At 41.0% G+C, this 25,163-nt stretch overlaps 1 protein-coding gene across 16 annotated transcripts in view; it reads right to left on the minus strand.

Annotated features, from left to right (window-relative positions):
* Nucleotides 1-25,163, minus strand: part of PTPRT (protein tyrosine phosphatase receptor type T) — a 1,174,296-nt gene that overhangs the window by 235,687 nt on the left and 913,446 nt on the right. For all 16 annotated transcript variants that reach the window (XM_060285697.1, XM_060285704.1, XM_060285700.1 and 13 more), the window contains exon 12: nucleotides 17,358-17,631. In XM_060285697.1, coding sequence (XP_060141680.1) covers nucleotides 17,358-17,631 — 274 coding nt within the window. The remainder of the gene's footprint in view (nucleotides 1-17,357; nucleotides 17,632-25,163) is intronic.

Raw genomic sequence — 25,163 nt, forward strand, 5'->3', positions numbered from 1 at the left:
TATTAGTACAGCTCCTCATTATTTGTTGATGTTAACGACAGGGCCAGCAGGTGTTTCAAGATTGAGCAGGGGGTTGAAGCTGGCCACGTTTGGTGGGCGAAAGAGAAAAATGTGGATGTGGGGGGATTGGGGGGTCTTTTAGGGCTTCTGCTGGTCTCAGTCTAGCCAGATTCCACTTTGTGGGGTTATGACTCAGCACGAAGCATGACATTAATTGCACAGGACCAACTAACAGCATTTTTACATGTACAGGTTCAAACCCAGGTCAGTCTCTTGCTTCTGGAATGTGCTTCAGTAGCCTCTCTGAGTTTTGGCTTACTCATCTGTTAAATGAAGATACATATAGTATGCTTGCTGTGGGTGGAGAATGGGTTTGAGGCAAGTAAGAGTGGATGTGAGAAGACCAGCTTGGTGCAGGGGGTGGCTGTTGAGGTTTCTTAGGCAAGAGATGATGGTATTCAGAATGAGGATAGTGGCGCTGGAGATAAGAAAAGCACATGGATTGGAGAGAATTTCAGAGTGTAGAATCAGTAGGACTCGGTGGCAACTGGATATAGAAGGTGAGGTATCTTGGGCAACCCAGACTTCTGAGATAGGAAACACGTAGGGATGCTTTAGGAGGGAAGGAATTATTTTTAAAAAGAATTGTCTACTATTTCCACCATTCTCTTGTAGGTTTGTTTTATTTGAATCTCCTCTCAACTCTATATCCTGGTAAATTGAGTTTATGAGTTTGCAAAGTTGGAGTCCATGATGTAAAAGATGGAAGTTGACCAAAATTCAGCCTCCAGGAAGGGCCTGCAGAAGAACTGCCTCACTTCTGAACTTGTCTGTCTATAAGCACAACATTCCTGACCTTCCTTTGGAGTCTCACTCCCTCTCTCTCCTCGAGGCATCCCGCATGTCAGCTGATATCTTTGCACACCCTGGATTTCACTGATTTTGCTTCTCCTTCCTGAATTTCCTCTTCCTGTACCCCATCCACAGTCTATTCAAATTTGATCGATGGGTTAAAAATGTTTGTGCACCCATAGATTTCGCTTTTTCTTTCCTCAGTGAACTCCCACATTCTGCTTCATACTTATCACCTATGATATTCTAATAATGACAGCTGACACTGAGTGTTTACTGACCGCCAACCACCGTGATAAGCATTTTTAAATGCATCTTCTCATTAAACAATTAACAAACGTTTTATAAAGTTGATACTATGGGCATTGAAATTTTCCAAATGAGAATGGGACTCAGAGAGTCTAAATCCCTTGCCTAAGATCACAGATAGTTAGTGCCAATCTATGCAACAGGAAAGACCCCATACGAAACACAGTCATAAAAAATGCTGAGGGGAAAGAAACTTTGAGATCCATTCATCTTATTTAATGCCATTAATTTATAGCATTAATGTTATTGTACAGCACAAGAAACAGAATCCTTGCATGTAAATGGCTCCATTAAATTCCAGTTTACTACTGTATGACAACATTGGTGGAAAAGGAAATAACGGAGTGTTTGAGCAAAAATGATATCATGATATTGATTGGTATCTCCTCAAGGCCCCTTATGTAAGGATATATATATGATACATACCTCTTCTAGTGTCTTTGATGAAAAATAGGTATACTTCTTTCTCTCAAGTAAGAGAACCTGCCACGTGCCCCTTTTTGCCTTGGCTTCCAGGAAGCCCAAGAGGTGTAGGTAATGTTCTATTTCATTAACCACCAATACTATTGGGTTGGCCAAAAAGTTCGTTTGGGTTTTTCCGTAACACCTTGCGGAAAAGCCCGAACGAAATTTTTGGCCAAGCCAATATAACTCTGGCACAGTGATAACCTTTCTACCACTAAGATTCTTGGGCTAAATAAACTTTTTATTTTAACTGAATATGTATACATGCATATTCATATGTACATGTACATACACACACACGCTAAAATGTTCATGTGTATGGATGTATATATGCATACACACACCTACGCTGAATTTGAACTCGAACACATATTCATGTTAGCAACACCTTCCTTTGAAAGGTGCTTAGGAATGTGCAGAGTTATCACACCTATTGTTTACTCCTCACAAAGACCCCAGTGAGTCTGGGAGGGCACATCTCATCCCCATTTGACAGATGGGGAAACTGAAGTTTAGGGTCAATATTCAGTTCATGTAGCTATAAAATGACTTAAGCTCATGGATCCAGTTTCCAAATTCAGAGGTTTTCCCACTTTTTCACCATTTGGGAGCCAATTGGGCTGAACTTCATGGAGACCCTCAGTTTGGAAGGGGCCTGATGAAGGCAGAAGCCCTGCTATATGGAAGCTGAACTTTTTAGGGATGAGGGTCTGCAGCATTGATGCCTCAAGGCCCAGGCTGGCAAGACTATCAGCTGTCAACATCTGGGTAACCTTCATTTCCTTCTCCAAATGAGTTTAAAGTATATTTTCATTGAAAGGAAAATGCTCTCGGTCCCTCAGCTCTCATACCATTGATGATAAAATCTTTAGGAACTGTAAGTGTGTGAAAAAGCAACCTGGGGGAGCTCACCTTGGTATTTGTACAAGGTGACACTCAGAGAATTTCTCTCTACCTGGAAAGAGAATTTTGAGACCTAACAGGGATTCAGCAGAAATTCAGAGCTTTCAAGAGCAAGTGATAAGGCTCGAAGGGTAGAATACAGCCCTGGAGGTAGACATACCCAAGGGGCTGGGTGATCCCCAGGAGACAAAATCCACTGAGGACTGGGAAGGAGGCCTGGGCAGGTAGATGGGGCACGGCACCCAGGCTCTGGGGACAGAAAAGAACTGGGAGGGGACACTTAGCGGGCCAGAGTTTTCCAAAGTGGTTACAGAAAGGTGTGATGATAACCCTGGGTTCTAAATGTCCATTTCTCAGTTTTCCTTTCCATTTTCGCAGAGCTAATAAAACCCAGAAATATGTTCCTAACATAGGACTATGGCAACAAGTCAGAAAAAGGATGTATGGAGGCCTTTGATTCACAGATTTCTGCTACCTTGGCTCAGCTATTGATGGGTAGGAGAGATCTAAGGTTTTCCAATGCCTCTCAACCACACTGCATGGTAGACTTTGAAGAACTACAGTCTTTTAAAGTGGAACAGTGTCACAGGGAATGTTAGACATTTCTTGACCACATATCCAGGGAGGTAAAGACAAAGCTGCTACTAAAATCCTTCCATCAGTATGAAGTAACTGAGATGCTATGAGATTTCATGGTGCTTCTGGCAGTCCACGCATGCACTAATTTAAAAGGAGTCACTTTGTGAGACCAATCATGAGGTAGTATACATGAAAACACCTTGCTTAGTGTGTGGGATGCAGCAGGTGCTCAATAAAAGAAAGTTCTCAGGATCTGTGATAGAAACTGCACCGGTGCTTCAGGAGTGAGTCTGGGTATTATGAAAGTTTGAAGGAAAAGCTTAGGGTATAATGGGGAAGTGTGGTGGCCCTTAGGGATGTTCTCAAATATCCCAGTTCTCCCTCTGGGCACACAGTTGGAAGGCACTGCCTCATTCCTTTTTTTTTTTTTTTTTTTTCTTTTTGCGGTACGCGGGCCTCTCACTGCTGTGGCCCCTCCCGCTGCAGAGCACAGGCTCCGGACGCGCAGCCAGCGGCCATGGCTCACGGGCCCAGCCGCTCCGCGGCACGTGGGATCCTCCCGGATCGGGGCACGAACCCGCGTCCCCTGCATTGGCAGGCGGACTCCCAACCACTGCGCCACCAGGGAAGCCCCCTCATTCCTTTTTGAAGTTAGGCATGGCTGCATGACTAGTCTTGGCCAATGGAAAGTGCTGTGTATCATTCTGTGTGGAAACTTTTTAGAACCATTGCCTTGTTTGCCACATTTCTTTCCCTGCCTTGGTGATTATGGAAGCACATGTCAAGATGGACTTTCCAACTTAAGTCCCTGAGTAACTAGGATAAGCAGAGCCCTTCTGCTGGCCCATTTTGCACATGTAGAAAGAGTGGAAAATATTTTTTCTGGAATACACTGAGATTTCATGGTTGCTTGTTACTACAGCATAAATTAGTTTATCCTAACCAATACAGGAGTTTTCTTATAAACTCCCTCTGGAATATCTCAGATCCAAGCCATGTGACCTCCTGTGTGGTCTTAACTCTAACTCATTGGAGCTTGGGATTCCCGCATCTTCTCATTCCATGGTCCACCTGAGCTTTTTTCATGTGAACAGTCACTAAAGTAAAAACAGAATCAGGAAATGGGGTTGGGAGGGGCAAGATCATTCTCCAAAGCCAAAATCAATTATATCAAAAGATTCAACAGGAACAGATGTCAGGCTTGGAACCACATATGAAAAGTTAAACTAAGAAAAATAAAGCTTGGGGTGGGGTTACAAAGCAACTTAGTCATGGGTGAATTAAGGCAGTCAGCAGGTGCCACACAGACACGGCCCCTGAGGTCCTCCTAGGAAGTGACGTGCTTCTACGTGGAGTCTACAGGACAAACTGGAACGTACCAGGAAAGGGCGCTTCAACCCTCCCCTCCTTCAAGAGAGGAGCTTCAGGGAAGCAGCAAAAAGGAAAAGAGAACTAGAACTACAACAACTGTGACGGATGCCTTATACGCATTGTCTCATTTGCTCTCCCCAAGTCTGGGGGAGGTACATCATTAATCTCATTATGTATCCTGAGATGGGAAGAAATCAGCTCAAGCTCACATACATGGGAACAGCCATAATTCAAAGCCAAGTCTGTCTGATGCCTGACTTTCAGCTCTGTCTACCCAACCATGCCTCAGTAAACCCATCCATGTGCAAATATTATTTTCACAGGGCTTGGACACAACTAAATATGGTTTCTTCCAATTCATTCAGAGACACAGAATTTTCCCTAACCCAGCTCTACCTAGATCGTCCCAACTATTATAATGTGATTAACGCAGCAAACACGAGGACTCATTCAAAAGAGCATCTGCCTTCCAACTGTTCTTAAGAGGCACGTGAATTCAGGAGCTGGAAGAGGAAATGAAACATAGAGAGTGGTCACCCTTCTGCTTCCCACTTCTCTTATTTAGCTCACCATTTGGAGGAGGCATCATGCAGGTTAAATGTGCCCCCATGTGATGAAAAGGATATAGGAAGGAGTCTTCCCTCTGCATAAATAGAACAGGCACAATAGCGCTGCCCAACAAAGGGTGGCTTCTGATGGATATTTGCATGAACTCGCCACACTTGTTTTGCATACAACCGTTAATTATGGTCCTTTCATCTTCACGATCATGGCTAATGGTGGTGGGGATGCCGAGAACAGTAGATTCAGCAGAACTCATTCTGGGAAGAGTGGGAAAGAAACAATGCAAAACTGCACCCACCCGCTGTTTACAACTGAGACAGCTACTCTGGGTACCATGTGGAAGATCTGGAGGAAATCAAGGCTTCCCAGGAGCCTGGAGCTTGTGAAATGAGACAGCTGTGGAAAGTATTACTGCTATGATGGAAGGAAAGTCCTTTATGGCAGATCTTTCTATGAGGAAAATAGCTCAGAGCCAGATCTCTCACACTACACTGAATGGAAATTCAGACTTTACTCACACTTATTTTGTGCCTTTCAGTATTCAAGATCGTTTCTCATTTAATCCTCCTCAAAATGACTGTGCGAAGTGTGTATTACTATTTCAATTTTATAAGTGAGGGAACTGAGACTCAGAGACAACAAGAAACAGTCTGTACTCTCATTCATTTATTCATCAAATGATGACTGAGTTTCTACTGTGTGTTAAATATTGTACTCAGTAGGGAGAATACAGCAGCAAACGAGAGATCCTGCCTCCTGGAGCTCTCAGTCTAATGAGAGAGGCATGCACTGCAAAAAACAAGTGCAATTAAAAATATGCACAATGGATGAGGGGCAGAGCCTCAGGCGCTACCGGATCGTGATGAGTTGCAGCAGGGATAAGGGAAGATAGGAGCATCAGCTGCTTCTTCTAGATGCTAGGGGATGCAGCTGGACCTGGATCCAAAGCAGGCTCTCCATGTCAACCAGGCCCGACGGACGAGGCCCAGCTGGAGGACCGAGTGCAGCATGGAAGGCCAGCCATCCTGTGCCTTTGGATTGGAGAATTTAACCAATTTACATGTAAGGGTCTTGGTGCTCTGACCAGGTGTCAGGCCTGAGCCTCTGAGGTAGGAGACCTGAGCTCAGGACACTGGACCACCAGAGACCTCCCAGCCCCACATAATATCAATCAGCGAGAGCTCTCCCAGAGATCTCCATCTCAACGTTAAGACCAAACTCCACTAAACAACGAGCAAGCTACAGTGCTGGACACCCCATGCCAAACAACCAGCAAGACAGGAACACAACCCCACCCATTAGCAGAGAGGCTGCCTAAAATCATAATAAGTTCACAGATACCCCAAAACACACCACCGGATGTGGCATGCCCACCAGAAAGACAAGATCCAGCTTCCTCCACCAGAACAAAGGCACCAGTCCCCTCCACCAGGAATCCTACAACAACCTTACCCACTGGGGGCAGAAACCAAAAACAATGGGAACTACAAACCTACAGCCTGCGAAAAGGACACCACAAACACAGTAAGTTAAGCAAAATGAGAAGAGAGAAATACGCAGCAGATAAAGGAGCAAGGTAAAAACCCACCAGACAAAACAAATGAAGATGAAACAGGCAGTCTACCTGAAAAAGAATTCAGAGTAATGATAGTAAAGAGGACCCAAAGTCTTGAAAATAGAATGGAGAAAATACAAGAAACATTTAACAAGGACCTAGAAGAACTAAAGAGCAAACGAACAATGATGAACAACACAATAAATGAAATTAAAAATTCTCTAGAAGGAATCAATAGCAGAATAAATGAGTCAGAAGAACGGATAAGTGACCTGGAAAATAAAATAGTGGAAATAACTATCGCAGAGCAGAATAAAGAATGAAAAGAATTGAGGACAGTTTTAGAGACCTCTAGGACAACATTAAATGCACCAACATTCGAATTATAGGGGCCCCAGAAGAAGAAGAGAAAAAGAAAGGGACTGAGAAAATACTGGAAGAGATTATAGTTGAAAACTTCCCTAATAGGGGAAAGGAAAGAGTCAATCAAGTCCAGGAGGCCCAGAGAGTCCCATACAGGATAAATCCAAGGAGAAACACACCAAGACACATTATTACTCAAACTATCAAAAATTAAATACAAAGAAAAAATATTAAAAGCAGCAAGGGAAAAGCAACAAATAACATACAGGGGAATCCCCATAAGGTCAACAGCTGATCTTTCAGCAGAAACTCTGCAAGCCAGAAGGGAGTGGCAGGACATATTTAAAGTGATGAAAGGGAAAAACCTAAAACCAAGATTACTCTACCCAGCAAGGATCTCATTCAGATTCGATGGAGAAATTAAAACCTTTACAGACAAGCAAAAGCTAAGAGAATTCAGCACCACCAAACCAGCTTTACAACAAATGTTAAAGGAACTTCTCTAGGCAGGTAACACAAGAGAATGAAAAGACCCACGAAAACAAACCCAAAACAATGAAGAAAATGGTCACAGGAACATACATATTGATAATTACCTTAAATATAAATGGATTAAATGCTCCAACCAAAAGACACAGACTGGCTGAATGGATACAAAAACAAGACCCGTATATATGCTGTCTAAAAGAGACCCATTTCAGACCTAGGGACATATACAGACTGAAAGTGAGGGGATGGAAAAAGATATTCCATACAAATGGAAAACAAAAGAAAGCTAGAGTAGCAATTCTCATATCAGACAAAATAGACTTTAAAATAAAGACTATTACAAGAGACAAAGAAGGACACTACATAATGATCAAGGGATCAATCCAAGAAAAAGAAATAGTAATTGTAAATATTTTTAAACCCAACATACGAGCACCTCAATACATAAGGCAAATGCTAACAGCCATAAAAGGAGAAACTGACAGTAACACAATCATAGTAGGGGACTTTAATACCCCACTTTCACCAATGGACAGATCATCCAAGATGAAAATAAATAAGGAAACACAGGCTTTAAATGACACATTAAACAAGATGGACTTAATTGATACTTATAGGACATTCCATCCAAAAACAACAGAATACACTTACTTCTCAAGGACTCATGGAACATTCTCCAGGACAGATCATATCTTGGGTCACAAATCAAGCCTTGGTAAATTTAAGAAAACTGAAATTGTATCAAGTATCTTTTCTGACCACAACACTATAAGACTATATATCAATTACAGGAAAAAAATCTGTAAAAAATACAAACACATGGCGGCTAAACAATACACTACTAAATAACCAAGAGATCACTGAAGAAATCAAAAAATACCTAGAAACAAATGACAATGAGAAAATAACAACGCAAAACCTATGGGATGCAGCAAAAGCAGTTCTAAGAGGGAAGCTTATAGCAATACAATCCTACCTCAAGAAAGAAGAAACATCTCAAATAAAGAATATAACATTATACCTAAAGCAATTAGAGAAGAAGAACAAAAAACCCCCTATGTTAGCAGAAGGAAAGAAAGCATAAAGATCAGATCAGAAATAAATGAAAAAGAAATGAAGGAAACAATAGCAAAGATCAATAAAACTAAAAGCTGGTTCTTTGAGAAGATAAACAAAATTGAAAAACCATCACCCAGACTCATCAAGAAAAAAAGGGAGAAGACTCAAATCAATAGAATTAGAAACAAAGGAGAAGTAACAACTGACACTGCAGAAATACAAAGGATTATGAGAGATTACTACAGGCAACTGTATGGCAATAAAATGGACAACCTGGAAGAAACGGACAAATGCTTAGAAAAGCACAACCTTCCAAGACTGAACCAGGAAGAAATAGAAAATATAAACAGAGCAATCACAAGCACTGAAATTGAAACTGTGATTAAAAATCTTCCAACAACAAAAGCCCAGGACCGGATGGCTTCACAGGTGAATTCTATCAAATATTTAGAGAAGAGCTAACACCTTTTCTTCTCAAACTCTTCCAAAATATAGCAGAGGGAGGGGCACTCACAAACTCATTTGAAGAGGCCACCATCCCCCTGTTACCAAAACGAGACAAAGATGTCACAAAATAAAGAAAACTACAGGCCAATATCACTGATGAACATAGATGCAAAAATCCTCAACAAAATACTAACAAACAGAATCCAACAGCACATTAAAAGGATCATACACCATGATCAAGTGGGGTTTATCCCAGGAATGCATGGATTCTTCAATCAATGTGATAAACCATATTAACAAACTAAAGGAGAAAAAACATATGATCATCTCAAAAGATGCAGAAAAAGCTTTTGACAAAATTCAACACCCATTTATGATAAAAACCCTCCAGAAAGTAGGCATAGAGGGAACTTACCTCAACATAATAAAGGCAATATATGACAAACCCACAACCAACATCGCTCTCAATGGTGAAAAACTGAAACCATTTCCACTAAGATCAGGAACAAGACAAGGTTGCCCTCTCACCACTATTATTCAAGATAATTTTGGAAGTTTTAGCCACAGCAATCAGAGAAGAAAAATAACTAAAAGAAATCCAAATCAGATAAGAAGTAAAACTGTCACTGTTTGCAGATGACATGATATTATACATAGAGAAGCCTAAAGATGCTACCAGAAAACTACTAGAGCTAATCAATGAATTTGGTAAAATAGCAGGATACAAAATTAATGCACAGAAATCTCTTGCATTCCTATACACTAATGATAAAAAATCTGAAAGAGAAATTAAGGAAACACTCCCATTTACCACTGCAACAAAAAGAATAAAATACCTAGGAATAAACCTACCTAAGGAGACAAAGGACCTGTATGCAAAAAACTATCAGATACTGATGAAAGAAATTAAAGGTGATACAAACTGATGGAGAGATATACCATGCTCTTGGATTGGAAGAATCAATACTGTGAAAATGACTATACTACCCAAAGCAATCTACAGATTCAGCACAATCCCTATCAAACTACCAATGGCATTTTTCACAGAACTAGAACAAAAAATTTCACAATTTGTATGGAAACACAAAAGACCCTGAATAGTCAATGCAATCTTGAGAAGAAAAAACGGAGCTGGAGGAATCAGGCTCCCTGACTTCAGACTATACTACAAAGCTACAGTAATCAAGACAGTATGGTACTGGCACAAAAACAGAAAGACGGATCAATGGAACAGGATAGAAAGCTCAGAGATAAACCCACGCACATATGGTCACCTTATCTTTGATAAAGGAGGCAGGAATGTACAGTGGAGAAAGGACAGCCTCTTCAATAAGTGGTGCTGGGAAAACTGGACAGGTACATGTAAAAGTATGAGATTAGATCACTCCTTAACACCATACACAAAAATAAGCTCAAAATGGATTAAAGACCTAAATGTAAGGCCAGAAACTATCTAAATCTTAGAAGAAAACATAGGCAGAACACTCTAAGACATAAATCACAGCAAGATCCTTTTTGATCCACCTCCTAGAGAAATGGAAATAAAAACAAAAATAAACAAATGGGACCTAATGAAACTTCAAAGCTTTTGCACAGCAAAGGAAACCATAAACAAGATGAAAAGACAACCCACAGAATGGGAGAAAATATTTGCAAATGAAGCAACTGACAAAGGATTAATCTCCAAAATTTACAAGCAGCTCATGAAGATCAATATGAAAAGAACAAACAACCCAGTCCAAAAATGTGCAGAAGACCTAAATAGACATTTCTCCAAAGAACATATACACATTGCCAACAAAGGCATGAAAGGATGCTCAACATCACTAACCATTAGAGAAATGCAAATCAAAACCACAATGAGGTATCACCTCACACTGGTCAGAATGGCCATAATCAAAATATCTACAAACAATAAATGCTGGAGGGGGTGTGGAGAAAAGGGAATCTCCTGCACTGTTGGTGGGAATGTAAATTGATACAACCACTATGGAGAACAGTATGGAAGTTCCTTTAAAAACTAAAAATAGAACTACCATATGACCCAGCAATCCCACTACTGTGCATATACCCTGAGAAAACCGTAATTCAAAAACAGTCATGTACCACAATGTTCTTTGCATCACTATTTATAATAGCCAGGACATGGAAGCAACCTAATTGTGCATTGACAGATGAATTGATAAACAAGATGTGGCACATATATACCATGGAATATTACTCAGCCATAAAAAGAAATGAAATTGAGTTATTTGTAGTGAGGTGGATGGACCAAAGTCTGTCATACAGAGTGATGTAACTCAGCAAGAGAAAAACAAATACCATATGCTAACACATATATATGGAATCTAAAAAAAAAGAAAAAAATGGTTCTGAAGAACCTAGGGGCAGGACAGGAGTAAAGACGCAGATGTAGAGAATGGACCTTAGGACACGGGGAGAGGGAAGAGTAAGCTGGGATGAAGTGAGAGAGTGGCAGTGACATATATACACTACCAAATGTAAAACAGATAGCTAGTGGGAAGCAGCCACATAGCACAGGGCAATCAGCTCCATGCCTTGTGACCACCTAGAGGGGTGGGATAGGGAGGCTGGGAGGGAGACACCAGAGGGAGGGGATATGGGGATATATGTATATATACGTATGGCTGATTCACTTTGTTATACAGCAGGAACTAACACACCATTGTTAAGCAATTATACTGTAATAAAGATGTTTAAAAAATATGCACAACGTTTTAAATAAAAACAACAGGTTAACGTGAGTATTGGTGTGATGGCTCTTAGATAATATGATTGGGAAGTTCCCAAAGGATATGACGTTGAAGATGAGGCCTAAAAACTGAGAAGGTACTAGTTCTTCAAAGAATGAAGAAGACAGACATGGATAATACAGCAGCCTGCAAGAGGTCCCTGAAGCGAGAAAAGTATCTTGGAATGTATGAGAAATAATGTCTTAGAAAATGGTCAAGAGAGGAGGGGTAGTTGAAATGTAGCAGGAATGGTCTAACTATATCTGCAGTACAATGCTACATTCTGGTTACCCCTTTTTAAAGAAGGCATTGGAAAAAAGGAGTCTGTCTATGAGAGAACAGAATAAACAGGATGAAAGAGATACAGAAATCATGCCCTATGAGAAACAGAAGTAATTGCATATTCAATATCAATGAGAGATGGCCTGGGTGACCAGGGATGGTAGTTGATACTGTCGTATTTTCTCCAAAAGGCTGACATGGTAAAGAATGATTTGATTTGCTCAAATCAATACAAGTTTCCAAGAGTAGAGCGTTAAGGGGACAGAATGTGGCTTTATAGAAAGGAGAAAGTTCTAACAATTTTTCTTGTTCAACAAAGGAATCAACTCTTTCCCTCCAAAGAAGTGCAGTGGCCAAGCTGAGGCTATATAATGCCTTGCCAAGAACACTTTATTAGAGATTTCTGTGTTGGCTTCTGCTGTAGATTAGATGACACCTCAAAATCATCCAATTCTTAACCGCTACAGATCTGTAATATTGTTGTATCCAAAACAAATAGTTACAATATGGCCTGATTCGCAAGAAAAACAGATGCTGAGAATTCAGCACCAAAGACAGTGCTTCAACAGGTGGGACTGACCTCGTCATCTGTAAGAAAGCATAGATGGGTAAATGGGATATTGGGTTGGCCCCAAAGCTCGTTCGGGTTTTTCCATAAGATGCTATGGAAAAACCCAAATGAACTTTTGGGCCAACCCAATACTAATCTGATCAAAATTCCAAACGCAAGTGCCTGTGAAGAACTCACACTTCATGGAAGCGCCTGTGAGGACTCTGAGGACCATGCTTCATAGTGGACATCATACTCGGACTCTCCATGGTTTTTATAGGGCTGGATTAAATGACTCCACATTTATAGAGTTCACTGTAGAGTCTGTAAAATGTCTTTACTCCCATCCTAATAATAGTCAAGATTTAATGAGTGACCTCCACATTTCTAAACCTAATGACTAATTATTTGACACACAATTTTACTTATTTATTTTTGGTCTCTCCCCTGCTAGAATGTAAATGCTACGAGGGCAGGGATTTTTTGTCTGTTTAGCTTGCTGCTTTATTCCCAGCACTTAAAAAAGATGCCTTTTTTTGGGGGGAGGGGACATAGAGTGTGTGCTTGCTAGATGTTTCCTTAATTAATTAATCAGTCACATCTAACTCTTTTAATAGGTTACTTAAAAGTCACAGTTACTAGGGTTTTGTGTATAGGCAGTCTGATGGTAAAGGCTGACTATTTAGGCACTCTGCTAAGCTGAAAAAACATCTTTACTATTCACAGAATAAATATATCTGAACCCTAAAATTCTCTTACTCTGTTTTGACTGAAACTTGTAGACGGGATCGGAAGCAATGAAATTGACTGACAGTAAATCATTCAACCTTGCCCACAACCATCCTGCAACAAACGGCCATTTCTGCTTTCCTTTAATTTTTTAAATGTAATATAACTTTGCCCTAACCTTTGTTTTTAATCTTCTAGTGATACAGATTTGCTGAATTCTGGTTTTTACTTGACTCAAGACATTTTACCCCTTTCTGAAGGGAGTAAAGCATCACTTAAAAAAAATATATAGTGCTTCTGTTTCTGGCCTGCTTTACAGTTGCTGATTTCCATGTTTACTTATAGTTTCCTTTATTTCTCCCCCTTTTCTTTGCAGATTGTTGTCTTCTGGCTTTTCTATGATAGATTGGAAGGCTGCCTTTATGTTCCAAAAAAGTATACCTAAAAAAAATCTTAGTATCAAAAATAAAATAGTCATTTGCTATTCTATCCTGTCTAAAGTGGGATAATTAGCAGATTTTTATTTACATTCATCAATCCTCCAACTCTTTCTTAGTTTTTGTTGACATAAGAGTGAATTACAGACCCAGATCACAACTGTTAACTTTGTACATCATACATCTTTTCTTTAAGTAATTGCTTTTAATATTAACCTCTTTGTAACATGTTTAGAGCAATTATTTAGCATTAATGTGATATTTAAGTTTCCATGCTCACTTGGGTCTTTTTATTTCATATTTCTCTATTCTTGATTTCTTTATTTTGATTCATTGCTTGGTCAGCTGCTCCTTGAATGATTTATTAGAAGCAGGACCTGTGGGACCCTCAGGATGGTGAGAATGTCTTTCTGATGCATTTACACAAGAACAACAACTTGGCTGGTAAGAAACGTGTGGGTTATAACATCTCCTCAAAAATCCTCCAGGCTTAACTGCATTGTCTTCCGCCCTTTATGATATGGTGAAATCTGAGGGGGCCAAGCAGAGATGTGTTAGACCGAGAATGACTTTCCTGCTCCTGTGTCCCTTTCACCCAACTCTTTTCGGTAAAACTTAATACTACACAGTAATTTGAAAGGGTGTGTGGTTTTTCTCTTGCTAGAAAAATACAATACTCTGAGTGCCAGCTCCCACAGCTTTTTCCTCTCTGTTCCTGTGAGGCCGACTATACCCTCAAGACAGCTGGCGTAAGCACCCATCCAGTTCCATTCCTGCTCGTGTTTCATGACAGCAAACCTTAGTTCCCAAATGGGTGTACACACGGGGTGGGATCAGAGGCATGACTAATTAAATGGCTTTATCTCGGAAGCAGTAGTAGAAACTGCTTCTTAGATGAGGCAGCTTCACAGTGGGGTGACTTTTGCCCAATGGCAAAACCGCATGTCTTGAAAACGGTTTCTATTATACGATGTCTGGGGGGCAAGACCTCCAGCAATCCTCCTGCCTCATCTGCTGTTCTTCTAGGACCCGCCATGCTCAGGTTGGGGAAATCTCTCCTGGGGTCCATTTTCTAGTTCCCTGGGTTCTACAAACTTGGTCTGTTGCTGGGTTTTCAGGAGAATCTTGGTAGGAATGCGATAGCAGGTGAGTTGAATGAAGCTATGACTCTGCTCCACAGCGTGGAAACCCAACAGCACCTCTCGATATGTTGCCAAGAGGAGGGAAAGCCATCCCTTCTCAGGGTTGTGCTGAACCAAGAAACTGGGTCATATGGGATGCAGAGAACCAAGAAGAAGATGAGCTCCCAGATGCTTCTGGCCATCTTTATATGTCTTCCTCCACAATACATCAGAGTGTTGCATGCAGAGGTAAGACCAGACGGACAGGTGGAAGGCAGTCTGGCTTCTTTTTGTAGTTTTATACTCTCTGTAAGGAATGTTGCTTGAACCAGTAATGAATGCAGAACTGAAATACCAATGTGGAATCTAAATGGGTATGTGGACATTTTAAATGTTAATTAGTTTCGCAATCCAGGTTTCTCATAAGGTAATGACTGCCACTGACAGACTAGACTACCTTGGCCACAGGCTGTTCTGTAAGAACTTTAGCAAATCTTGCTTCTGTCTCAGCTTTCCCTTCTCCAGTGAGCCTCTCACTTCTCCAGAAACACTGTGGAACATGGCACATAAGATTCCCTTACATTTATAGAAGCTCTTTGAGGGCACATACTACATAATCTTAATATGAACTATTGCGTCTAGCAAACGTCACTGTTCATTATCTATTTGTTGAATGAAATATGGCAACCTGAAACAAAACATGTCCACAAAAGCATCCTAGACAGAAAATACTTGAGTATAAGAGGAACTTAAAGATAGTTAGCTTGCGAACGTAAGACCAGATGGGTCTGTGTGTATAGAGGGGAAGTGAATGGTGGAAAAGTTCTTATGTAACTGAAGAAAAATGCCACCTGAGAAGGTGATTGCACTGGTTCTATTGGGACCTAAAAGTATGGATCAAGAGCAATGGGTAGAAACTACAATAAACGATATATTTAAGTCAGTTAAAAAAAAAGCTTTCTTAGAGCCACAGCCTCCACAAAGATCAGCAAAGTTACCACATAAAGAAGTGAGTTCTCTGTCATTGGAGGTATTCAAGAATAAGCACTAACATCATCAAATAAATGCTGGAGAGCATGTAGAGAAAAGGGGACCCTCCTACCCTGTTTGTGGGAATGTAAATTGGTGGAGCCACTATGGAGAACAATATGGAGGTTCCTTAAAAAACTAAAAATAGAGTTACCATATGATCCAGCAATCCCTCTCCTGGGCATATACGCAGAGAAAACCTTAATTCAGAAAGATACCTGCATCCTAATGTTGATAGCAGCATTATTTACAATAGCCAAGACATGGAAGCAACCTAAATGTTCATCATTTGAATGGATAAAGAAGATGTGATATATATGTATATATACATACATATATATATATATATATACACACACACACACACACAATGAAATACTACTCAGCCATAAAAAAAAATGAAATAATGCCATTTGCAGCAACATGGATGGACCTAGACATTATCATACTAAGTGAAGTAAGTCAGCAAGAGAAAGACAAGTATCATATGATATTACTTATATGTGGAATCTAAAAAAATGATACAAATCAACTTATTTACAAAACAGAAATAGACCCATAGACATAGAAAACAAACTTATGGTTACCAAAGAGGAAAGGGGTTGGAGGAGTTTGGGATTAACAGATACATTACTATACATAAGACAGATAAAAAACAAGGTACTACTGTATAGTGCAGGGAACTATTTACAATATCCTGTAATAAACCATAATGGAAAAGAATATGTATATATAACTGAATCACTTTGCTGTACACCAGAAAGTAACACAACATTGTAAATCAACTATACTTCAATTAAAAAAAGGAATAATTATTAACATCAGTTAACTGTGATATTGTAATATTGACTGAAGCACTGTTTTGTACGTAGGGGGAGGGAGGGAGATATTGGATGACCTTTCAAATCCTTTACAGCCCCGTGATTTTGTAATGTTATGACTGGCACTCCTCAGTAACCAAAAAAATATTTGACACAAAAAGGTTACCTTGTCTTCGGGAGAAAAATACTTCCTAATGTGACTAACGGTAATGATAAAGGGGTTAGCAGTCACTGATTAACTAAAACATGTTTAGTGCATTAATAGATATCAAATTTATAGGTATTCTTTTATAGATGAGGAAATTAAGTCTTAGATCTGCATATGATTTGCCCAAGTGAAACACCTTTCTATCCTCTAATACAGGGGTCTCAGAATTTTTTTCTGTAAAGGGCCATATAGTAAATATTTAGGCTTTATGCAGCATACAGTCTGTCTCAACTACTCAAGTGTACTGCTGGAGCATCAAAGCAGTTACAGACCATGGAAACGAATAGGCGTCACTGTATGAAAAACCAAAAGCCAAAAACCAACAACGCTTTACTCACAAAAAAAGGCATGGGTCAGGATGATTTGGTCCACGGGCCTTAGTTTGTCAACCTCTGCTCTAAAGTCATGCTGCCTTCTCATTTAAGAATGGAAAAACAAGGCAAGACATGGCCTCCATGTGGCCATACTTACTCCATTTGCTTTGCTGAGTGCCTGGAAGTAGATGCTGTAGCTTTTCAGAGGGGAAAGAGGTGGGTTCCAGTAGCCATTGTATGTCTTGTTGTCACCCACTGTAAATGGCTGGGTGACAGGCAGGTTGGCAGGCTTCAACTCAGCAGCAAAGTAGTGTAGAGAATCGAGGCTGGAGGCATTCCTATAGCTCACCGGCACCGAAAAGCACTCAATGATGTCAGCTGCCCTCCGTGACTTCTGAAGTCGCTCCTCCTTGACAACCAGCTGATAAACACTGGACGGGAAAGAGGAGAGGCAGATGAGCAACCCCCTGGAGGGATGAACTTTTATCATCGTCACTTCTGTCTGCAACTTAAACCTCCCTCCTGAGCTTCAGACTTATAAACCCGCTGCTTTGTAGAAACAGATTTCCATTTAGATGTTCCAATGCCAGCTCACACTGCGTATGTCCAAAAATGCAACTCAGTTTCAACCCCTACAAACCTGTATGCTCCTCTTCTCCATTTCTTTCCTTAGTGAGGGTAGCACTGCTCATCAAGTGGCCAGATCGTGAAGACGGGGCTCATTCTCATTTCCTGCATCCTTGGTTTGCACTCTGCTTTGATCAACAAGTTCTGTTGACTTGATATCAGCAACCTGAACCTGTCCCTCCCTTTTTTTCTCCTCCCATCAAACTGCTGAGGTTGGGCACTTCCCCACCTCTTAGCTGAACTCAGCTAGTCTCTTTGCCTCTAATTGATTGGATCAACTCACCAGTCAATCCATTGACCTTCCTGAACATAAACACTGTCCCTCTTCAAGCACGTTCACAGGCTCTCCATTCTTCAAACGAGACAATCTAGACTCCTCATCCTGACCTTTGGGGCACTTTGTCTGGCTTCTAGTCTACCCCTCAGACAGTCTTATGGTAAACCCCTCATTGCAGCTGCAGCAGACCCCATGCTATCGCACAAATCTCCTTTGGATCCCAGCCTATGCCATCACCAGTTCGTGCTTCCTCCATCTGCAATGCCCTCTCGTTCAACTTCTGCCTGTGGAAGCCTTTCTCTAAAGGCTAAGCCTATCTTTCATCTCCTCTATGAAGCCGGTATAGATCCTCCAAATCTGAATGACTTTCCCCCTACTTCGCTCCTCCACTGTTCGTTAATGGCTATCTGCTCGGGACGGCAATAACATAAGCATGGAACTGCTGTTTCTAGGTCTAGACTGTGACCTTTTAGGCAGTGGAAGTTGTGGCTTTGTTATCTCTGTATCACTCTCCTCCATCCACATACTGCTCAGCAGGTTGCCTGATACCTACATAGTGATCAGTGAATGCCTGTTCAAATGGACCAAATTGAACTAAAATTGAAAATAAGCATGAAACCCAACCTGACAGGATGCAGAAACCCTAATCAAGATAAACAGTGATTCTTCTGAGCTCCTGTCTAGGGATCTCACACATTCCCTTCAACTTAGAAGGACTGTAAGAAGGTGTTAACGTGTGAAGAGAGATGACGAGCCTTTTTAAAACACCAACTGTATGCCAAATATGTGGGCTCCTTTTATAAAAGTTATCCTAAATTTCGTGAGTTTTGATAACATTTTACTATCTCTTCAAATGCCCACAGTTTGTAGTTCTCTTGAATAAGCTCTTTTTTTTTTTAAGATCTTTATTGCACATATCTCTGGCACTCACGATTTAAGCCAATTATCCAAAGAGTACCTCCAGGAACTTTTGCAAATTAATGAAGTGATTGCAGCAATGGCCTCAAACCAATCATTTAAAGATGACACAGTGAACGAACACACGGTTTATAAAAATGGAACGTGGTGAGTGCTACCATTCTTCAATCAGACTACCCATCTACAGACACTTGGTTAAGAAGCACAACTTGGTGGAGACAGAGGTACAGGATTATTTAATTAAGGAAAAAAGGCTACAGAGGGACTGACCCAAGGAAACATGACACAATCAATGTGTCAAGCCTTCCCCTGGATCTCCTTGAGCATGGGGATGGTCAGCAATGTGGATGGGAAACAAATGGGCATGTGAGTGCTGCCCCTGGATGAGTGATATGGGAGTGGAGGTGAGCAACAGCTCAATGAGATGCCTGCTATCTGCTGTGCACATCTGGACAAGAACTCAACAGCCCAGAGCGCATGTGAGTGACATGTGAGTGAATGTGGCCAACCTCTCTGGGAGTACAAACTATATCTGAGTATGAACGATGTCCAAATGAGGATCTGTAGGACCTGGGTGTCTGAAAGCTGAGCGAGCATGTATACTCTCTGAATGAGTGGGGGTAACATCCAGACAAGTGTGAACCTGAGTGTTTGGACACCTAAATAAGTGTGTATGAAATCTGAGTGTCTCCAACAGCCCAAAGTGTGTGTATGTATTTGTGTGTGTGTGAGACATCCAAATGTGTATATAAAACTGAAGTCAACAGGGCTTCCCTGGTGGCGCAGTGGTTGAGAGTCCGCCTGCCGATGCAGGGGACACGGGTTCGTGCCCTGGTCTGGGAAGATCCCACATGCTGCGGAGCGGCTGGGCCCGTGAGCCATGGCCGCTGAGTCTGTGCGTCCGGAGCCTGTGCTCCGCAATGGGAGAGGCCACAACAGTGAGAGGCACGCGTACCACAAAAAACAAAAAAACAAAATAACTGAAGTCAGCAAATAATTAAATTAAATTATGACTTTAATATTCATCCTATCCTCAACTCTGAGGTCTTTTTCAATGGTACCATCACTATGTTTATCAGGTCAGTTAAGCTCAAAACAGTCCCTGAAAAACAGCACAAAGACCCAAGTCCCAAACTGAGGTCATGGGGTGAGAGTGGAGGAGCACCTATGCCAGTTTTCAGGACCTGTATTCCTTTACATATAACAAGAATCTCGAGTAAAACTGAAGCTGGCTAGTGTGCTAAGGACTACTTGTTGAGGGTCCATTACTCATGTGACTCTAATCTATGAGGGAAAGGGCAAAAAGGAATTAAGAGAAAAGGAGCAACAGCCTCTTGGGTTCACCTGTCCATGCTTGCAATAGCACCTACAATACTCTACGCTGGGCTTGGGGGGCACTCAACCGATCCAGCCCTCATGTCCTCTTGACCAGGTCGGGAGGGACCAACAGCCTCATCCCTAGAAGCAGGACGTTGAAAAGAGCTATGGGTCCCTGTTTTCCCCTGAGGCCCAGCCTATCCCTAATCACCACTTGGGTTAATCCCACCCACACGAGAAGACCTCTGTCTCTGTTTCTCAGCCCAGAACTCTCATGCCACCCTTGAATCCTTCTGTCATCCTTACCCCAAAACCTTGGGAGCTTCACTGGGGCTGGATTCCACTCCCTAGAATCATTCTGTTGTCCCTGTCCCTCCGATAATGGGATGGATCAAGAAGCGTCGCAAGGCTGGCCCGAGGGCTGCCCATGAGTGGCATGAGATTCTGCAGTCATGGACAGCCAAGCAGTGGGTTCTTTGCTGAGCTCTTACACGTGAATGCTGTCAAGGGCTACAGAGAGAGGCAAATCATCTCTCCAGGGGTCAGCCTGCGACCCCACTGCCCCCTCCTCCCCACCAATCTGATTATTGAGGACTCACTTGTCAATTCAACCAAACTCAGCAGCCCGATTACAGATGAGGAAACTGAGGCTGAGTGCCACATGGGTATCAAACAGCAGCAAAAGTAGAAATCCAGACCCACGGTCAGTTCAGTATCCTTTCTTTTTCTCTACCTTCCTTCTTCTTCCATAAGCCAACAAAATGTGCAGAGGGCCTTCCAAGCATTTTGTTTTGTTTTTTTGCTTGGTAGCTGCAATTGCATAGCTCTATTCCACCCAGCCTCGTCTGAAATCACAAAGACTAGCAAAGGACATTTTTGGGGTTAAACTGTGCCGTCAACATATGGTTCACATACAATTGGGATCAACGTGCCAGAGCACACCCAGCAGCTTCCTGAGGCCCACTGTGTCTGTAGTCTGTCCATGCAGAGGCAAATCTACAACTGCAGCCAGAAAGCTGTAAACCATTTCGTCATATAAATCTTTTTTTGCCAGGGAATGCAGCCTCTCTCAAAGATCTGGGAGTTCTGACTAAGGGGAAGGAGGTAAGAAATGGCCGAGCAAGTTATGCGACTTTCCTGTCCCTGAACTACATACTGTAGGAGGCGGTGGGAGAAAAACGAGAGAGGGGACATTATTTTTGTTTCTGAGGTAACTTCATTCTCATCAGCCTTCTCTTGAAAATATATTTATCGAAGCTCTTTTCAGCTCGCTGGTGATGATTAAATCATACCTAAATGAGACTACCCACTCTCCCCAGCCCAAGTCATTATCTCTAGTGCAAAATAAGTGGTTAGAATAAACTATTCAGGATCATTTGTAAAATGACAGGATTTTTTTTAAGTAGAAAATTCCTGATAGTACGAGAATAACTTATTCTTTTCTACGCTTACCTCACAACATACAATGTTTACTCATACATTTCCCCCTCCTGTGATACCTTCTCTATTTCTCCCAATGAGAAGGTGGACATTTATGACCACATTTTCTGCATAATTTATTATAAGGGTCTCTTCTTTCAGGACCCTGAAAGCTAGGCTGCAACCTCACCTCAATGCATAAGGCCAAGGGGCATTTGTACCTCTTTGACCTCCTTAGCTTTGGTTTCCTCACCGTCAATGTCCATTGTTCATTCTCTTTCTACAGTGACTGATACGCTCCCTCCCCTCTCCTCCCTGACTCTTCAGACCCAGGCTTGCCAGCAACTTCTATATTTTAGTTTCAGTGTCTCCTGAGACAAGAATACTCTACTCTGGTCCAAAGTCCAAGACCCCAGCTCGTAGAGGTCAATAGCCTTAGATGCCTTTAAGAGCAAAACCTGCAGGAACCTCTGCAGGCTTTGGAAGAACCCTGCCGTGGACTCTCATGCCTCCTCTGCTTCCCGAATTAACAGTTTAGAGGATGACTCACGCTCCTCTGACCAGGTACCACTGAGGGGCACCAGGGACCTATCAGACCCATGCCTCCATCATAGACACATCCTGTGGCGCCCTTTCTATATCCAGGGAAGATGTTTCCAGCCAGAGGCTGTATCCATTCAGAATGTTGAAGTCAGAAGACAGATAGAGGGTATGCTGCCCAACTTCAGAAAGTGGCATATTTGAGCCAATGTTCTCCCAGAAATAGGTTTTAGTTCAAGTTCTTCTAGAAACAGACCCTCAGCTAAAGTTTCAATGCAAATAATCTGTTAAAGAAGTGGTCCCAGGAGAAACCAGTAAGGGAATGAGGGAAGAGGAGAGAACAGGGCAGAAGCTAAGTAAGAATATGATTTCAAGGCAAGGTCCCAGACTCAATCTGATCCCATAGGGAGCTCCGGAGCATAAATTGTACCCCCCAGTTTGTCTTATCTCAAGCCAAGGGTATTTGAGCCTCTGATACCAATCAGTTATTGGTTATGGACCCTCCTGCAGAGACAAACTCCCAGGTACTCCCAACTTTGTGGGTCAAACAAGGTGGCTCTGGTAGCCTAACGGCAACCCTTCAAAGATGGTCACGGTCAAGGGCCATTTGCATCAAAGCGCATAGAATATGGAGGATGGGCACATTGCAGGAAAGGGGAGATGAGGGGACCTCTATGAGCACCAACAGTTCCCCTACAGGGCACCTATGACCAGTGACCACATGGGACTTGCATAAAAGCAGGGATCCAGTTAGGCAAAGTATTTTTCAACCTTTGTTTTTAGCCCAACTCTGCTGAGGCATATGGTAACATTCCATCAATCACAGTGGCTTCTCCACCAAGATTTCTTTTTTTTTCTTTTATAATATTATTTATTTGTAAATTTGATTTACTTTTATAGCTGAAGTAAGTATAGTATTATACTTTTATAGTTATATAAGAGCCACAGGTACAAGGAGTTGATAAATATGTACAAGTATAAAATATCTAAGTAAGTGTAAAATAAAAATAGTTTTAAGTCCAGTGGAAGCCCCTTCAGGCAGCTCCCACATCCTTTGGTGACCCCGCTGATCACTGAGCACACCCTTGCTTGTAGGCACCACAAGATGTTCAAGGTTCACCTGTGCCCTCCTTCCCTGGAACCATAATCAGGCACTTCTGGGCACCAAGTAAGCTCATTGTACTGTTATACAATTGCTTCTATGCCCTTCAACTGGACAGAATTAAGGAATACAGTTTTTAATTGAAGTATAGTTGATTTACAATTTTGTGTTAGTTTCAGGTGTGCAGTAAAGTGATTCACTCATACATATGTGTGTGTGAATTCTTTTTCAGATTCTTTCCCATTATAGGTTATTACAAGATATTGAATATAGTTCCCTGTGCTATACAGTAGGACCTTGTTGTGAAATACCTTTTTAAACATCGTAAGTTCATACTGATTAGTTCATACTGGTATTGCCAATTCAAATCCAGTAATATAAGATTCTTCGTTACTTTTCCCATATTTGTTTTTCCAAATTCCTACACCAAGAACCCTCATTTTCAATATCAATATTTTACTCATATACATTGTCACATGACACACACAAAATAGTTTCACAATTAACTCATCAACACTACAACCAACCTCAAAACTTATAAGTACAGTTCAAGATTTCTGAACTGCCCTGCTCTAGTTCCCTCCCAGATGGTTCAGTCCTAAAGCCATTAGACAGGGCAGAGCAAGCAGGCATCTGTACATGACGGGGGAAGCCATGGTGGCCCAGAGTAGGGAGTGGAAGCCCACCCAGCATCTCTGAGTCTGTTTCTGCAAGAACCCAACCTAAAAGACCTCTATATGCCTCAACTTCCTCATATTTAAAAATCAGGGTGTGGGCCTTCTTGAATGGTGGAGTGAGGAGCTCAGCACATTCTCTCTCCAAAGAGCAATGATTAAACTGAACAGTATTAGCAACGATAACAATTTTAGTAGTGACTGGAGGAAAATTTATAGCCTTAAATAACTATGTTAGAAAAGAAGAAAGATCTCAAATCATTAATCTAAGTATCTACCTTAAGACAGTAGAAAAATAAGAGCAAACTAAACTCTAAATAGGAAGAAAGAAAACAAGAATAAAAATTAGAGTGAAAATCAATGAAAGAAAAGTTGGTTTTTGAAAAGATCAACATAATTGGCAACTCTTTCTCTACACTGATCCAAAGACAAAGAGCTATGACATAAACTAACAAAATCAAGGATGAAAGAGGAGGCATCACTACTGAGCCTATAGAAATTTTAAAAATTACAAGGGAATGCTATGAAAAACTTTATGCCAAATAATAGACAACATAGATGAAACAGATAAATTCGTAGAAAGACAACTTGCCAAAATTGACTCATGAAAAAATAGAAAATTTCAATATACTCATAACAAGTAAAATAACTGAATTAGTAATTAAATTCTTCCCTCAAAAAGCCCCGCCCATATGGCAAATATTAAAACAATAAATAGTTCTGATATCCAGAAAATAGGAAATGCATCCTGACTCATTCTGTGAGGCCCTGATATCAAAACCAGAGTAATACATTACAGTGAAAGTAAACTACAGCATTATACTTCATGAATATAGATCTAAAAAATATTTAACCAATATTAGCAAACTAAATCTAGCAACATATGAAAAAGATTATACATCATGACTAAGTGAGATTTATTACAGGAATGCAAGGTTGATTTAATATCCAAAATCAATTAATACAATATACCATATTTTTCAAATAAAGGGAAGAAACATCATGATAATTTCAACAAGTTCAGAAAAAATATTTGAAAAAAATCCAATGCATATTTATGATAAAAAAGTACTAACAAACTAGGAATAG

The sequence above is a fragment of the Globicephala melas genome, chromosome 15 (genome assembly GCF_963455315.2).
Source record: "Globicephala melas chromosome 15, mGloMel1.2, whole genome shotgun sequence".
Taxonomy (NCBI): domain Eukaryota; kingdom Metazoa; phylum Chordata; class Mammalia; order Artiodactyla; family Delphinidae; genus Globicephala; species Globicephala melas.